Raw genomic sequence first — 16988 nt, forward strand, 5'->3', positions numbered from 1 at the left:
AAACAAAGATCTGCAATGCAGAGGATGAGAGGAAGTCTGCAATGCACTGAGAAGCAATTAGCGTTGTATTCTTTGTGTGTGTTGATAAACAGATAGCAAATTTAGCACTGCCATGAACTATTTACAGAGAATAGCATATAGCATTTCTAGCTAGGGCCTCTTTTCTGCAACAAGGACACAGTGGATCATCCATTCTTTATCTGCAAATTTCTTCCAACTGAAAACCAGAAATACCAAAAGCGGTGAAGCTGTGGAAAATAGAAGCGGACAATATGCGTGAGAAGAAACTCCCACTTTTAAGTTTTCAACTTCTGTTTTCTGTTTAGAAAATAACCTTTATTTGGCCAGATTTTACACATAATTATAATTCTGATATTAAGTAAGTCAGTTCTACATAGTATCCTCCTAAATGGACTTGAGCATAAAATCCAAAATAAATTATGTTTATCTGAGAAGGGGCCCATACTATGAGACAAACAAAAATGGTTAAATTTCATACTTGGATTGTGGCCTCATTCGATCCAAGGAAATGTTGGTTTGTGGCTAACACATGAAAACATATTCTTCCTATTCAATTTCCTCCCTTTCCCAGGTGACAATACTAACACCCTTGGTGCCACCACCTGACCTGACTATTCACAGCATTCAAAATAATCTACCACATACTTATGCACAAACAACTACGTGAGATAGAAAACGAGTCATCTATGGCCTCAGTAAATCAGTAAATTTGAATCCTCATGAAGGTTTCATGTGAGACATTTTTCCCCTTCAACTGGAGGTGTAAGCCTCATTCTTTTTGCAGCTCGTTGCTCTTCAGACTCTGGCTCCTGTGACTCGCCCACCAAACCATTATCACATGAGATTGTACCATTGCCTACCATGTCAACGTCTTCAAGAACGGGTATATCAGAAATTTCTTGGGATAAGGGAAGTGAAGCACTATTTTCATTTCCAACATGCACCTTTTTTTGGTCCAGAGAACTTTCTTCAGTAACAGAAGTGCTCTGCATATTGCCTGAACCAGATACAAGGCCATCTGCTAGACACAAGACATCTTCTGTTGATGAATGGGTCTGTACATCCCTTTCTTCTTTCCGACTTGGACCTCCATTTTCAAGTGCGTCATGCACCCCTTCATGATCCTGAGAACCTTCTTCAATCAAGGATCCGCTCTGCACCTCACCCAAACCAGAAACAAGGCCATCTACCACACACGTGACACTGTCCAATGATGGATAATTTTGTACATCCATTTCTTCTTTCTGGCCTGGACCTAAATCTTCTCTAACTGAACCATTTTCAATGATCTCTATGCCTTCAGAAAGATCAGAGGCACAAACTGATCGGTCAGGGGATGCATCAATGTTTCCATTTGGTGCCTGTTCAGACACCCCCAAGTTATACGAAGTCTCAACTCCATAAGATTTCGAAGAGCATTGAATACCACAAGTTTGAGATGTGATTGTAGACATCTCTTGAAAGCCAGTGTCTCCCGTAGCCAAATAGGCAAACTGCTCTCCAGTTTGGGTTTCTTCCTGTTATGAAATAAATGAATAGCAAGTACCTTCAGTGAATTTATGTAATATCACATGTAAGCCACAATTAATCATGTTCTAGCTTTCAATTCCAGTTATCACACAAGGAATTGTTCCCAATAGAAGAAGAATAAAGTACCTCTACTGGTGGTGTAGCTCCATTAGGATGGTAAAAAGGCGATTTCTGTTCGAAGGATTGATATTGTCCAAATAGTGAACCTGCAGTTTCTCCTGACTGAAAAAATTCCCTGAGAACCAGGCCTGCATCACTAACACACTCAGAACTCCTAAGAGAAGATGTGGGTAACAGAGTCATTTCGATTCCGTGGTCTGCTTGAGAAGTTGATATATTTTCTTGGCAAGCTATAGCAGGACTGGATCTTCCAGAAAGAAACTTTGCACCTATTTCAAGCTGATTACATCCCTGATATTTAGACTGATCTCCATCACTGCAAGCTGGCAAACAGACTTCCCGATAACGATTTTCAATGAGATCAAAAATTAATCTCTGGATAAGAGTGCGCTTGAGAGAAGCCTCGGAAGGAAGAAACCAATTTGCATTAAGCTGGTAAGAGAATTGCGGTTTTGTATTAGTTAAAATACAGAACATAAAGAAAGTGAACAATCACGTAAACTTCTTACAGGTCATATTAGAAGTTTAAAAGTACAAGAAATTATGGAAAGTAAGGTAGAGGATTTCAAGCCACAGAAAACATGGTCAAAGTACCCTGCTAACTTTTCATTTCATTATGAGCATGAGAGTGGGGAGGAACCAAGGTAAAGGTGAAAAGACGGCATAAATGGTAGAACTTGAAAATCATATACACAAACAAACCAGGTATGCAGAAGTATTAGAACACTTCGCATCAAAAACTTTAATAGGAAACATATAGGTAGCTGGATCAAACAGAACAACACCATTTACTTAAATTTCCTAATCCTTTGCCTCTTTAGCCATCAATTTTCTTCCAATGACTTCTGTCAATTTTGACTATATTCATAAAATGACTTGAGATATCATGTTTCCCTATTGAAGTGCTTGGTGTTTGAAACTTAACACACATCTATAGGAGGTATTTATGCAATATAAACGTATAAGCATATACATAAAGAAGAAATGATTTCAACTCGAAATTGGCAAGAGTTTATAATCATCACCCTCTACACTTAAATGAATTGTAACAGTGGCAGAGAACAAGCTAAAACTTGTATATCAGGTTCTTTTTTTGATAATATTTAAAATTTCCGGTTCAAATATTACTTGGAAAGTAGGAAGTCCAGGCGCAAAATAATATAACAAACAATGAGAGACTGAAAACAAAGTGGACCACTTACAAAGGTGGAGAACTTGTTTATGTCGAATGGATTGAAGATAGCAGGAGCTTCTTCCAAAAACAGCTCTAGATAGTGAAGCAAAAACAGGCCACAATCATATGTATTTTCCTGTTGTGGTAGCTGAAAAGAAAGTAAGCCACTATCAAAAGTTTGAATATTTTACCATCAGCAAAAACTGAAATCATTTAACATTTCTGTATATCATAGAACACAAGAAAAATGAGGATAAATCGTAACTTTTCATAAACATAATTATCTCGTGCAAATTTAAAAAGAGAGCAAAGATCTATTTGATGAATTATAAAGCAAGATGATAGAAGATTATAAATGAAAAAAATAAAACATCAAGAACGACTTTGTGATCACAACTTATGGTTAAAAATATCTATCTGGTTCTAAATATCCATATAAATATAAATATATATATATATATATATATATATCATTAGAAAATAATAGGATATTTGCTAAACATTATTGCACTCCATCTTCTTGATCATAAACATTGAAGCAAAGCTCATGGAGAATAACAAAATAACTTGATGCATTCATTCATTTTAAAAATAAAAAGAAGACATCCTGAGTGATAGTGGGAGTTCATCAAAGTGTGGGAGTTGGTGCAGAAAAAGAAAATATTAATTCCTATTTGATTTCTTTTTAGTTTTATTTCTGTGTTAAAATATACCCTTACTATATCAAATTCTAGTTCTTAAGCCTTCCTTTTGTTTAACCAAAGGTTTGGTTTTTGAAAATTCAACCTGACAGGTGTGTAATATGTTTACAGATATCTTTTTGACAGAAAATGAAAAGGAAGAAGTTTCCTTCACAATTAGTAGCACCTTTTTTATAAGACAAAAGTTGTGGCATTTAAGTATCAAGTATTAAATCATTTAGACTTCTGGGAAAGGTCTCTTAAAATGAGTTTGTAACACTGGCACTCATCATTTGCTCAATTAAATCTAAAGTTAAAAGGTCCCCTAATTCAAACTAGGAATAGCTCCTTAATCTAACCATAAAAACTTTTGTGAGCATTAGAAACTACAGAGTCACCGCATTTTTGTCACCCCCAATCTAGATAAACTTGCATAACAGAATTTCGCGATGCTGCATGAATTCCCAAAATAAGAGGAAAAGAATATAAGTTAGTCACAGTAACCACACACGTCATCAAACTTTGAACACCAAGGTTTTCTTAACAAGAAATTATAGTTGGACATATACTAGAACAGAAACAACGTAAACAATAGAATACAGAGATCATATGACTTGTTATAGTCTACAATCAATCCTTCACCCTCAAACAGAGTTTTAGGCAATTGATTTGTTTTTTCCTTTCTAGATGTTAGATAAGACTGATCCATACCTCCAGTGAGAGAAACCGCAGGTTGTGAAAGTTTGATGAGATTTCTTCCGATGTCTCCTTTTTCTTTTCTTTCCACTCTTCCCACAAATAACTACAATTTCATTATCAAGCATTGGTATCACAGTTTAGAAGATTTAATTTCAAAGTTGCAATAAAAGGAGGAAGACTAAAATATTTAAAAAAAATGGTTCACAATGAATAATTTTACAAAGTTGATGTCATGAGATCCATACAGAAACAAAAAGTGCAGGATATATTAAAAGAATTTAAGGCCAGAAAAGCAAAGCACAGCACCAGCAACTACACAATGCAAGTCTACCTTGTGATAGATTGCAATTTCAATATATATATTTTTTTTTTGGTGTTTTGAACATACTATGTATCCAACCTCTTCCATACAACTGTATAAGCAAATAAGTTTCATTGTTCAACTGTATTCAACCTGTTCATACATATCTTACTATTCAAGAAAATTTGAACCGAAAACTTTCACCTTAGGGCACCATGACCTATTGGACTGATCTGAAAAGCCTCTGGGCCTGGATAACTTTTTAATACCTCTTAGTTTATACTGAAAGAGCAACACACACACTATAGTGTCTCAACCAAGAAGGGTATGCATTCAAAATCATCTTTTCTATATAGGACAGACTTGTTTAACCAAAAGGAACACCAAATATCAAACCAAAATCTAACTCATACGAAAAACCTACAATCTTGGCCTCCGGGGTATTGGACTGATCCGAAAAGCCTTTGGGCCTGGATAACTTTTAATATCTATTGTTTATACTGAAAGAGCAACACACACACTATAGTGTCTCAACCAAGAAGGGTAAGCATTCAAAATCATCTTTTCTATATAGGACAGACTTGTCTGACCAAAAGGAACACCACAGATCAAACCAAAATCTAAATCATACAAAAACCTACAATCCTGGCCTCTGGGGTCAGACATTTATAATGAAAAGGTAATTGCAATTATTGCATTGATCAAAGGAGATCAGTAATTAAATTAACAATAAAAACTATCTTTCATAACCTATTTTTGTCAAGCAAATTTCTTTTATTTTTTCCCAGCCACATGATTGATAGGATCTAAATACCAGACCACTGTCACACGAACTTATACCACCGAACCAAAGCACATTATTCACCTCTCAAATTTGAATAATCAATACAATAACAACAAGAAATGAAAAGATACCTTTGAACATGATTTTTGAGACCTGTATGACTTCCTTTGAGAGAATCCAAGTGCAATATACAAGGTACCTTAACTGACTTGCCTGAGTCTCCAACTGAAACATGACAAAAGCACATAAATGATGGGAAGACTAATGTAGAATCTATGTGCATAGGTCGATTCACAGATATCTTACCCTTATATCTAGGCACTTCACCAGGATGACATATAACAATTAGAGTCCAGTGTAGACTGCCATCAAACAAAAACCACATATCAGCACATGAATTAATTGAGCTTACAAAAGAGGCGGTTCCAACATGTGATCTTACTTGAAGTTTACAGGGATGAAGATGTAATCCTTTTCAAACAAATCCACTTTCCTTGTCCATTTCCGAACACGTTGGAAAGCAGCCCTGCCACCAGGAACACTGGATGGATCCTTGTCCAGGTCAGCCAGCTTTCGAAAGAAAAAACTATTGAAAAAGTAGAACCTGTGCTTTTCCTCGGGTTGAATCCGATTTTCCAAATACCTATCAATTGGTTAAGAAGGAACTTTTATATTGGAAATAAATTGACAGAACTGATGACAACGAGAGAAATATTTTTGCCAAAAGAAAAATTACGAGCAAAGGTTCATGGATCACCAATGCTGGACATATGATTGTAAATTGGATGAGGGCTTAAAAACCCATTACTTTTGGAAATGGAATGTCCCAAGGTTCCGGATGGGCTAGATTGCCCTAGATGAGGGTCAGACCCTAAAGCACATAATTCCTGCCTTTTTACCCCACCCAGTCCCATTTATTCTACTAACTTAACAAATTCAGCTCATTTCTTATCAAAGTAAAAATAATATATATATATATAATAACAATAATTACAAAAAACAAAAGAGAAAGAAAACATATCAATAATGTTAGAAACACCAAGGTCAAAAAGCAATCAAAGATTTCAACTCCTCCATCTTTTTTTTACCACAAAACCCTTTTGGCCTTTTCTTTCATGGCACTCCTGATGGAGTTTTATCAGAGTATTTTGGGTTCATTGGTATAAGTTTTACTCTTTTAGTATAATTTACAAGCGTATAGGGGGTTAATTAACTCGGAGTTAAGTCCAGGAAATAGATGGAACCATTAAAAGCAGTACTAGATTTTAGTACCTTTTTTTTTTCTTTTTTTTTTTCATTTTCAGATAAGACAACCATAATTTCAACTTTCGTTCAAAGAATGGCAATAACACAGAAGAACCCACCACCACACTAAGTGGCCTAACCATACGATCTTTCCTATGGTAACATTGCAGTTGCTAGCATACTTATTGTGCAGGATCTCCTTGTAAAAGAAAAGCAGAGTGCAGAAAACTAAAAGACCACATAATCTACTAAGAACACCACTGCAGGACTGAAAGTGGATCCGAAAATACCAGGATCCTAACCTAAATTTCAAACACACCAGGGTCCCAAGTCCAAATTGATATTGAGAAGGAAAGGAAACCAACTCTTCTGCTACTGCCTAATCTCATTGTGGGGGCAGGTCCAACTACAAATACTCAAGGTGGACCCCATCAGTCCACTAGCACTAGTAAACACTAAAGAGCTTCAGAATCTAGAAATAATTTGATAAAAGTGAAGTCTTACGTCAAAGTAGGACTGAAGAAGTTTAATTTTCTCTAACTGATTTAATGCTGCACATATAGGCAGTAGGGTAGCTATAAAGTCGATACAGTCACAACTCAAACCACTTGTAACAGTACTCTCTTATCATCTTTTAATTCCCTTTTGCTCATACCACTCATTTACTTGATGTAGAAAGAAAAGAAAAAAACAAATATTGTTGCATCTATAGGTAACACTAGACACTTGAAAGATAAAGATTCTAATAGTTGGGTGAGCATTTTCCTATCTAAGAAAAAGAAGCTAGGTTACAATAAAGCACTTCTAAAAAGACACAAAACAAACAAACAAAAAAGGAAAATTTTCAATTCAGTCATGTCAGAGTCACAAGATGAAAATCCATTAAATGGTAGGATCACAGAAAGGAAAATGGATATTGGGGTTAATGTAGAGCAAATAAAATCATTCATGTGCATGGGCAAGCTTACTTGATATAGAAGTCGATCAATGTATCGTTAATAAATATCTCTGGCTGTAAGAGATCAACATCTCTCTTACTGATGGAAACGGCATCAGGATCCCCCTCCGGATATACAACAGTTTCAAAATCCTCGTCGAAACTGTATAACATCTCAAATTTTGTCAGTATGTATCATAAAGTAGGACGAGCTAACGAAAAGAGAAAAAACACTAAAGCGATAAAAGTTATTTAACAACCAAACAAGTGTTCTCATATACCAGGCATTTACAACATAATATGAACAGTTTCCACCTGGCTCTGGCCTCTAGAATTACTCAAGTTTCACAACCAGTAAAAGGATTAGGGACAACACAAGTTAATTCTTTTCCATTTCTTCTATAGTTTAAAGCAAACAAGTGATTAAAATGGCAATCTTTTCCTAAAGCTCACAACAAAGTTTCCTTCATATCTACAAAACAAATCCAAGAATGTAGGATAAATTAAACATGCCTCATTAAACTACAAATTTAAGACCACCAAATTCCTCAACATATAAGAGAAAAGGAATAATATTAAGAACCATAAAGGGACTAAATAACTCATAAATACAGACAGAACTTTATACATAAATATACATATATATATATATATATATATATCAGAAAAAGTAAAGAAAAATAAAGGAACAAAACATTATATAAATAGTCACAAGCAGAAGTAAGATAAGTTGTAAATGTATGGTTTCACAGAAATGAAAAGGGATTGCTTCAACTCACTTTGGAAAATGATGCCTCTGGCCAAGTGAATTGTCCGCTTCCATGCTTCTTGTACCAAAAGATGGAAAAGGATGAATTTTAGACCATGCACCGAAATACTACAGTAAGATAAATTAAGGACGAAAAAACAACTGAGAGTAACCAACTTCAAAATACATAATTTAGAGTCTATCTACTTGCATACAGCATACATCAATTGCTGCAGCTGTCTGACAAGATTCTCCCAAAATTGCCTTTCTACTAGTTAGAAACAATTAGAATTGCTCTGATTTAAAAGTCTGATACAAAGATCATTCCATCCCTACATGTAAACTTGACATAAAAAATAAATAAAATAAATAAAAAATTTTAAAAAGGGGGAACAAAGATATTAACAGATCTGGCCACAACTTTACGTAGCTTATTGACCAACTATAGAACATCAAGAAAATAGGTACATGAGGAACACAGGGGAATACTATATTCACAAACGCAGTTTAAAGACACTTACATTTGCACCGGTTCCAATATATCCAAATATTTATCATTCAAACATGCTATTCTTTCTTGTTGCTGTGACCAGTTGGGTTCAACAACTCCAATTTTCAACTCCTCAATGCCTAGGAGAAATATCGGTAGCAAAGAAACAGAAGCACAATCAGCTCCAAAATTTAAACCTGTTCTGTTACTTTTTTTCTTTCTTCAAGAGAAAGAAGCAAATCACCTCATATGACACATACTACTCGCTAAAAATTACATATACAAGTGAAAGATGCCTCATCGATACTTGGATGGAAAATCACCTTTCATTGATTTCATTCTTATGACTCTTAGCTAATATAATATATTTTAGTCAAACAAATAGTATGACTGCAGATAGTCTATTCATCTTATGAGTTTATATACGTCTCAGTGTCCTCTTTACATATCTAAAATTGTCATGAAAGGAAAAGTGAGAGTTTGCCCAGAACCCGATTTGAAATTGACCAAAACTTCATAGGGAGATCAGTCAGATCACATTGGACTTTATTTTTTTTTTTTTTTTTTTTGAGAAGAAACAGCTTTTTATTGAAAAAGCAAAAATCGAGTTACAGGGAAACGGACAAGGAGTCAGATCACATTGGACTCAATAAAGATGATCAAGTAGTGAAGAGAAAACCCCCACCCAGGCAACATTATGCAGTGACCAAAGAAAACAACGGATAGCTTGTATAAGTGCGCTGACCTGAAATACCAAGTGCACCATCATCTCCATCTGCATCCTTTGATAGTACATGGAGTTTTATCATGACAAACTCAGCCTGAATGTAGACCACATAATAAACTGTATACACTCAGTACCATGCATTTGTAAAAATGGTAAAACCCAATAGGATAGTATCAGGACTCACATTTTGAACCCACTGACACTCAACATTGACAAGATCATCAACTCCCCATTCAAAATTCAAAGTTTTGTCGTTTTCAGACAGTGCTAAACCACTGATTTTGATGCAACTGTGAGAGAAGGTTAACTGCTGGGCTCCTGTACAATAACTATCCCCATATACAACATAATCCGGATAAAGAACAACCGTCATATTTATGTTATCCTGCAAAGTGTGCAAATGAATAAATGTCACGATTGAAGGTCTTCTAGCAGTGAATAAAAATATATTTAAATCTTATTGTGAAGACAAGCATATTTGTTTGCACATCAAAAAGAAAATTCTGTATTTTTTAAATACTAGACAACATTGGTTTCACTTCCTGAAAAACATGTATTCCACTTCCTGATGGAATAGACACTTTGATTAACTATGAGAGCATGGTAATTGAAAAGAACAATAAGACTTGAGAAAATTTGAGACCATCTAACTTGTGTGGTACTAGCAAACAAGTCTAAGAACACCAGACCACTAACACTCCGCATCTAAAAACTTAGAAATTAAATTTCATCAACAGGCACTGGCAAGTAAGAAATGGGATATAGTAGCTCCCAGAATTATCTAAATTAAGAAAATGAAACAATAGATAAATGAAAAGGTAAGGCAGTGAATGCACAGAAGATTTGCCAGCTCTAAAAACCAGTATCAAGTTAGAATTCCAAAAAGGTAAGGAACATCTCAGTCAATCTCAGCTTCATTATTTGCTCTGTTACAGCAAGTATTATGTTATATATCGTCCTTTGGTTTCTACGCTTTTGTGTTTTTCTAATATATACCTGTTATCTTTTCAAGAAAAAGAAAAATTCACTCTTACACTACCATTTCTTTTCTGAGTACAATTTTAACATAGAAAACAAAAATACTTGCTATAAACCACACCCTACACTATTCATTATGCAACAAACCACTATTTCTTTATCTTTGTTCTGATCACAATACAGTTATGTAGAAGATCAATCTCACATTCATTGGAAGGGATGGGAAAGATAAAAGAATACCATTTCAAAATTGCCTGAGCAATGACCCAATTCATAAGTACCCAAAGAACCTGTCAGTGAACAAAATATAGTAGTAGGATTATCAGGGTGTACAACAAAATGACTAAGTAAAGCCAATACTAAGATAAGCATCAACAATCTTCCAATTAACCAGAAAATACCGTCATCCTCTTCAATTGGGGATAGGGGACTTGATGGAGACTCACTTGTGCTTTCATCAGCATCTGAAATAACATCAACTGGGTCGTTCTGCACAAAATCCAAGTTATATAACATTAGATTTGATTGTTAATTTCTGCACTGCAGATGTACTTAAGAGCAAATATATGTCAGTTAAAGTACACTGGAAGGGGACACTGTAAGGTCACAGTCTAACTGGCTTGTCTGGGGGGAAGGTGAGGGAACATCTGAACCGCCAGTCTCTGTTTCAGAAAGAAACTTTCTGCGTCCATTGTCATCTAATTCAGACTGTTGTTCATGACTCAAAAATTTGGATTGTGTAGCAGCATCCAATTCCAAATAATCCTTTTTTGTAGCCGGATCCTCTTCCATTGTGCCCGGGCGGGAATCTAAACTAGCACTATCACTGCAATGATCATGGTCCATTGCATCAACCCCTGCATAAAGTATGTTACTGACTTTGTCCAAATCAGATTGTTGTTCATGACTGGAGTCTGTGGCAGCACTCAATTTCAAATCATTTATGATAGCAAGCCTCTCTTCAATTGTATACCGAGTAGAATGAGAAATAGCATTTTTACAACAGTGGTCAGTGTCAACTTCATCAACATCTACACAGGGTATGCTACTGATTTCTTTGGCTTGAACGTTGGCTTCTTTCGAACCTAGAAGCATATATAGATGAATTAACATAGTTTGAAAGGTGGTACTGACTGTATAAAAAATCATCTTTGATTTAGCCAATTTGAAGAAAAACAACACCAACAACAACATATCAACATGAATCAGAGAGAGACACAAGCAAACATACAAAATGTGAGAGACTATTCTAAAGTAAGGGACTAAAACCATCACAGATTTGTTGACTTACATAAATCAGATTGTTGTTCATGACTGGAGTCTGTGGCAGCACCCAATTTCAAATCGTTTATGATAGCACGCCTCTCTTCAATTGTATACAGAGGAGAATGAGAAATAGCATTTTTACAACAGTGGTCAGTGTCAACTTCATCAACACCTACACAAGGTATGCTACTGATTTCTTTGGCTTGAACGTTGGCTTCTTTCGAACCTAGAAGCATATTTAGATGAATTAACATAGTTTGAAAGGTGGTACTGACTGTATAAAAAATCATCTTTGATTTAGCCAATTTGAAGAAAAACAACACCAACAACAACATATCAACATGAATCAGAGAGAGACACAAGCAAACATACAAAATGTGAGAGACTATTCTAAAGTAAGGGACTAAAACCATCACAGATTTGTTGACTTACATAAATCAGATTGTTGTTCATGACTGGAGTCTGTGGCAGCACCCAATTTCAAATCGTTTATGATAGCACGCCTCTCTTCAATTGTATACAGAGGAGAATGAGAAATAGCATTTTTACAACAGTGGTCAGTGTCAACTTCATCAACACCTACACAAGGTATGCTACTGATTTCTTTGGCTTGAACGTTGGCTTCTTTCGAACCTAGAAGCATATTTAGATGAATTAACATAGTTTGAAAGGTGGTACTGACTGTATAAAAAATCATCTTTGATTTAGCCAATTTGAAGAAAAACAACACCAACAACAACATATCAACATGAATCAGAGAGAGACACAAGCAAACATACAAAATGCAAGAAACTATTCTAAAGTAAGGGTATTCTAAAGTAAGAGACTAGAACCATCACAGATTTGTTGACTTACATAAATCAGATTGTTCATGACTGGAGTCTGTGGCAGCACTGAGTTTCAAATCATTTACGATGGCAAGCCTCTCTTCAATTGTATACCGAGGAGAATGAGAAATAGCATTTTTACAACAGTGGTCAGTGTCAACTTCATCAACTTCTACACAAGGTATGCTACTGATTTCTTTGGCTTGAACGTTGGCTTCTTTCGAACCTAGAAGCATATATAGATGAATTAACATAGTTTGAAAGGTGGTACTGACTGAATAAAAATCATCTTTGATTTAGCCAATTTGAAGAAAAACAACACCAACAACAACACATCAACATGAATCAGAGAGAGACACAAGCAAACATACAAAATGTGAGCGACTAATCTAAAGTAGGGGACTAGAACCATCTCAGATTTGTTGACTTACATAAAACGTTAATCGATCTAGACTCTGAAATTGGTTACCAGATGCTGCATATTTGTATAGCAGAGAGAAATCTAAGTAGCCAACTACATGCCAACTGGTTAATAAACTTGATCTAGTGCGCTAGACTTGCTACCCAACTGCTGCCATGCAAAATAAGAATACCTAGAGATCCAAATTAGCCAAATATTTCAACCAAAAACAAAATCAGCCAAATAGTTGCCAGCTTTACCCTTTTCTAAAACATGAATACCCTCACTTAACTGAATAAAAATGCAGCTATTTCAAAAATCAATTGCCAAATTATCAAAATTTCACAGCATTGATGCGAAAATTTCCCAACTTCTTAGAACAGAAGTGTTACAGAACACAAAGACTGACAGAAGAAATCAACAGAAAATCTTGAGATAAATCAAAGAGTTCTAGATGAACAATTAGTTATTGACAGAGAAATTGAAATTTTGAATGATACCCACTGCCCACATTCCCATCTTGGCTCACTACACAGTGACAACAACACCTAAACAGCATTACAAGCTTCATATGAAAATCCAAATTTGAAATCAACCTCATAATTTGAAGAATTAACACAAAAATTGAGACGAATTACTGAGCTTTGATTCATCTTCCAGAAACTACTCTCCCTATCATTACATGCAGCCAAAACCAGTAGCATTCGACACCGAGGAGAACACTCACCAGGTTGGAGAAACTCGTCCTTCGAATTCCGATGGTCCTCGCGGCTAGGGTTTTTGAGTTTGCCGGAAAATTTGACGACCGGGTCCGGGAACTCGTCCTCGTCGACGAAATCGTAGACTTCGAGGCCTCTCCGCGGCGGTGCGCTATTCATCGCGGAGCTTAGGGTTCAGGTGAATCGGGTGCTCCGGCGAGTCAACGAGTGAGCATGGGGGTTGGGAAACTCGGTCAAATCAGAGAGAAAAGTTGAGAGCAGAGAGAGAAGTGAGAGAAGAGAGGGGGGGCTTTGGAGGAAAGGAAAGCCGCGTCTAAATTTGTGAGACGAGACTAACCAATCGGAGACGACTATTTTTCTTTTCTTCGTTTTTTCTTTTTTTAATTTCCAGAGCCAATCAGAGAAAGACATTTGTTTCTGGAAAGCTTTTGACGCGCGTGGACGGAGGTTGCAAACACTTTCCCCTAGATGTGAAGGTTTGCTACTTTGCTACAGAACTAGAGACTGACCGGAGACTTGGACACAGAATTGAAGCAAAACTTCCATGACACTTCACACGTAAATTAAGAAGAAAAATTTACGTTTTTTATTTTGATAGAATTCAACCTGCCCTTAGTTTGCTCGATTATGTTGGGACTCGTGTGCGAGATATGAGAAACTGAGAATCACGTGAAGGGTCAAAATTTGAATGAATTTTGGTTTGTGTGAAGAATATTTTTGGGATCTCAAGCGCATTTAGGCTCATTGGATTTGTAATTGAGATGTGAGAACTACGTAGTTCGTCAGAAGGTCAATGAACTTCTATATATGTAGAGCATGCTCTTTGGATCCCGAAAGCGTGTGCTACAATATTATAGCACACGACTACTTTTGTGAGAATTTACACTGCGAAAATCTTTGGTATTTTTGGCCTGGGTCTCACAAAGAGGCAAACACATCATCGCTTTGAACACAAAAATGATAGATTGTTATCTATTTTCGTAAAGCACAATTAAAAAAATAATTAAAGTGAACAAGTTTTTAAGACAACATTATTATCGGTAGTGTTAATGTATGTGACCGAGGGGTCCAATTAACGATAAATAGAGAGAGAGAGAGAGAGAGAGAGAGAGAGAGAGAGAAGAAATATAGTGGTTCGTCTCCTGCCTTAGCGGAAGACTACGTCCACTTGAAAGCTTAACTATGTGTGTTGGGCCACAAGATTACATGAGAAGTAATGGGATGGATTTTAAGTGGGAGGAGGGGTCTCTTTTATTGATAAGGGAACCCCTCTCCTTTACATTTTCTTAGATGTGGGATGTAGAAATCACTATTCTAGTATAGAAAGCCATATTGTGGAGGCATGTTGGCAAGGCCGGGAAGGTGGCTTCCCGGCGAGGTATTAGCCGCTTCCGACTACCGTGGCGTAGCGTGGACATCAGGCTACGGGATGCATGTCTCGATTGGGCCCCACCATGGCTTGTGGGCTCCCCCAAGAGAGTGTTACTTATGCTTGGTGATGTAGCAAATAGCCTTGCTAGTAGAAGTATTTACAAGTCCCCGAAGTCCCCAAGTAAAAGGAGCTTCTTGGTTGGGGAGTTATAAACATGAAGTCATCAATCATGAGTAACGTCCGGGCGGCGCCCAGCCCCTACAAGTCCCCGAACTCCTTAAGCAAGAATGGACTCGTTAACCTGCACAACAAAAACAAAAGAGCGCATATGTAGAATGCTTGTTGTATTGGGCAACGTATGTGAGTTGCATTGATATGCATTGGCATATGTGAATGTACGAGGTGCATGATACATATTGATGTATATACGAGGATGTCGTCGAGTATGATTATATATGACGTATAGGCTCGAGAACGCATATGGTTGTTTGAGCATACAAAGAATGAGTATAAGGATTGTATATGATGCACGTGGTGCTTGCAAGAGAACGAACGTGGTCCAGTTGACGAGGTTACGCTTGGTGTAAGTTGCATGAAAGCCCTGAAGGCAAGCGTTTGTAATTCGTGAATGACGAATATGCGAACGCTTGTGTTTGTTTGGTTTTCGCTCGTATTAATGGAACGCGAAAAGAATTCAATTTGTTGCAAATGACAAATGGTAGAAGAATTCAATGTTCCATTAACGTGTATTATGTCGAGGGGATGTGAGTGTACGACTTGGGAATGCCGGAAGTGCTGGGAAGGCGTGAGCGGGAAGCTCGGGGGTGCCGTGAAGGAGTGAGCGGAAAGCTCGGGGGTGCCGGGAAGGCTTGAGCGGGAAGCTCGGGGGTGCCGTGAAGGAGTGAGCGGAAAGCTCGGGGGTGCCGGGAAGGCTTGAGCGGGAAGCTCGGGGGTGCCGGGAAGGCGTGAGAGGGAAGCTCGGGGGTGCTAGGTAGGCGTGAGCGTTAAAGCTCATGACCTGGAAGCTCGAGGGTGCCGGGAAGGCGTGAGTGGGAAGCTGAGGGTGCCGGGAAGGAGTGAGCGGGAAGCTCGAGGGTGTCGGGAAGGCGTGAGCTGAAAGCTTGGGGTTGCTGGGAAGGCGTGAGAGGAAAACTCGGGGTTGCCGGGAAGGCATGAGCGGAGAGCTAGTGAGCGAGAAGCTCGGGGGTACCGGGAAGGCATGAACAGAAAGCTCGAGGTTGCCAGGAAGGCGTGAGCGGAAGCTCGGGGTTGCCGCGAAGGCGTGAGCGGAAGCTCGGGGTTGCCGCAAAAGCATGAGAGTTAGAGCTCGTGAGCGGGAAGCTCGGGGGTGCCGCGAAGGCGTGAGCAGAAGCTCGGGGTTATCACGAAGGGCTGAGAGGAAAGCTCGGGTGTGCCTGGTTTAGGGGGTGCTGTGAAGGCGTGACCGTTAGAGCTAGTGAATGCAGAGCTCGGGGTTTCCGCTAAGGCGTGAGCGGAAGCTCGGGGTTGCCGCAAAGGCATGAGCGTTAGAGCTCGTGAGCCAGAAGCTCGAGGGTGCCGCGAAGGCGTGAGCGGAAGCTCGGGGTTGTAGCGAAGGCGTGAGCGGAAAGCTCAGGTGTGTCGGGTTTAGGGGGTACCGTGAAGGCGTGAGCGTTAGAACTCGTAAGTGCGGAGCTTGGGGTTGCAGCGAAGGCATAAGCGTTAGAGCTCGTGAGCGCGGAAGCTCGAGGATGCGGCGAAGGCATGAGCGTTAGAGCTCATAGGCCCTGAGCTTGGGGGTACCGCGGAGGCGGTGGGCGTTAGGCAGCGAACCTAATCTTTGATACCCAAGCGTCGAGGGTTAACCGCCGGATCAATGGATGCCATAGGCTGTGTTAACCGGTCCCTTTACTCTTTCCCGAAAGAGAAAAGCTTGACTGTAATGTCGCGTAGCGTCATCGTCATTATAAGGCGTTGCCTTACCGCTTGGC

The 16988-nt window shown here is 38.2% G+C and overlaps 1 protein-coding gene across 4 annotated transcripts; it reads right to left on the minus strand.

Annotated features, from left to right (window-relative positions):
- Positions 1-424: 424 nt before the first annotated feature.
- LOC112175761 (probable ubiquitin-like-specific protease 2B) lies at positions 425-13965 on the minus strand. Of its 4 annotated transcripts, none has more exons than XM_024313498.2 (19): positions 13655-13965; positions 12556-12753; positions 12133-12333; positions 11726-11926; positions 11017-11519; positions 10881-10923; positions 10675-10724; positions 9641-9841; positions 9475-9550; positions 8761-8869; positions 8271-8318; positions 7523-7654; positions 5752-5952; positions 5616-5671; positions 5441-5534; positions 4237-4327; positions 2874-2993; positions 1678-2103; positions 425-1538 (listed from the first exon to the last, which is right to left on the minus strand). In XM_024313498.2, the coding sequence occupies exons 1-19, from the start codon at positions 13803-13805 to the stop codon at positions 750-752; spliced, it is 3690 nt and encodes a 1229-aa protein (XP_024169266.1). In that variant the 5' UTR covers positions 13806-13965; the 3' UTR covers positions 425-749. The 4 variants fall into 4 exon arrangements, with proteins under 4 accessions (XP_024169266.1, XP_024169264.1, XP_024169265.1 ...); XM_024313496.2 differs by having other exon boundaries at positions 10836-10923; XM_024313497.2 differs by having other exon boundaries at positions 8271-8315; positions 10836-10923; positions 13655-13964.
- Between the last annotated feature and the right edge of the window lie 3023 nt (positions 13966-16988).

This window comes from Rosa chinensis, chromosome 7, assembly GCF_002994745.2.
Source record: "Rosa chinensis cultivar Old Blush chromosome 7, RchiOBHm-V2, whole genome shotgun sequence".
NCBI lineage: Eukaryota > Viridiplantae > Streptophyta > Magnoliopsida > Rosales > Rosaceae > Rosa > Rosa chinensis.

Excerpts from the sequence above, each read along its gene's own strand:
- LOC112175761 (XM_024313496.2), bottom strand. The coding sequence starts at position 13,805 with ATGAATAGCGCACCGCCGCGGAGAGGCCTCGAAGTCTACGATTTCGTC. Across the intron at positions 12,754-13,654 it reads GGACGAGTTTCTCCAACCTG|GTTCGAAAGAAGCCAACGTT; the intron begins GTGAGTGTTCTC and ends ATATGCTTCTAG. Across the intron at positions 12,334-12,555 it reads TCATGAACAATCTGATTTAT|GTTCGAAAGAAGCCAACGTT; the intron begins GTAAGTCAACAA and ends ATATGCTTCTAG.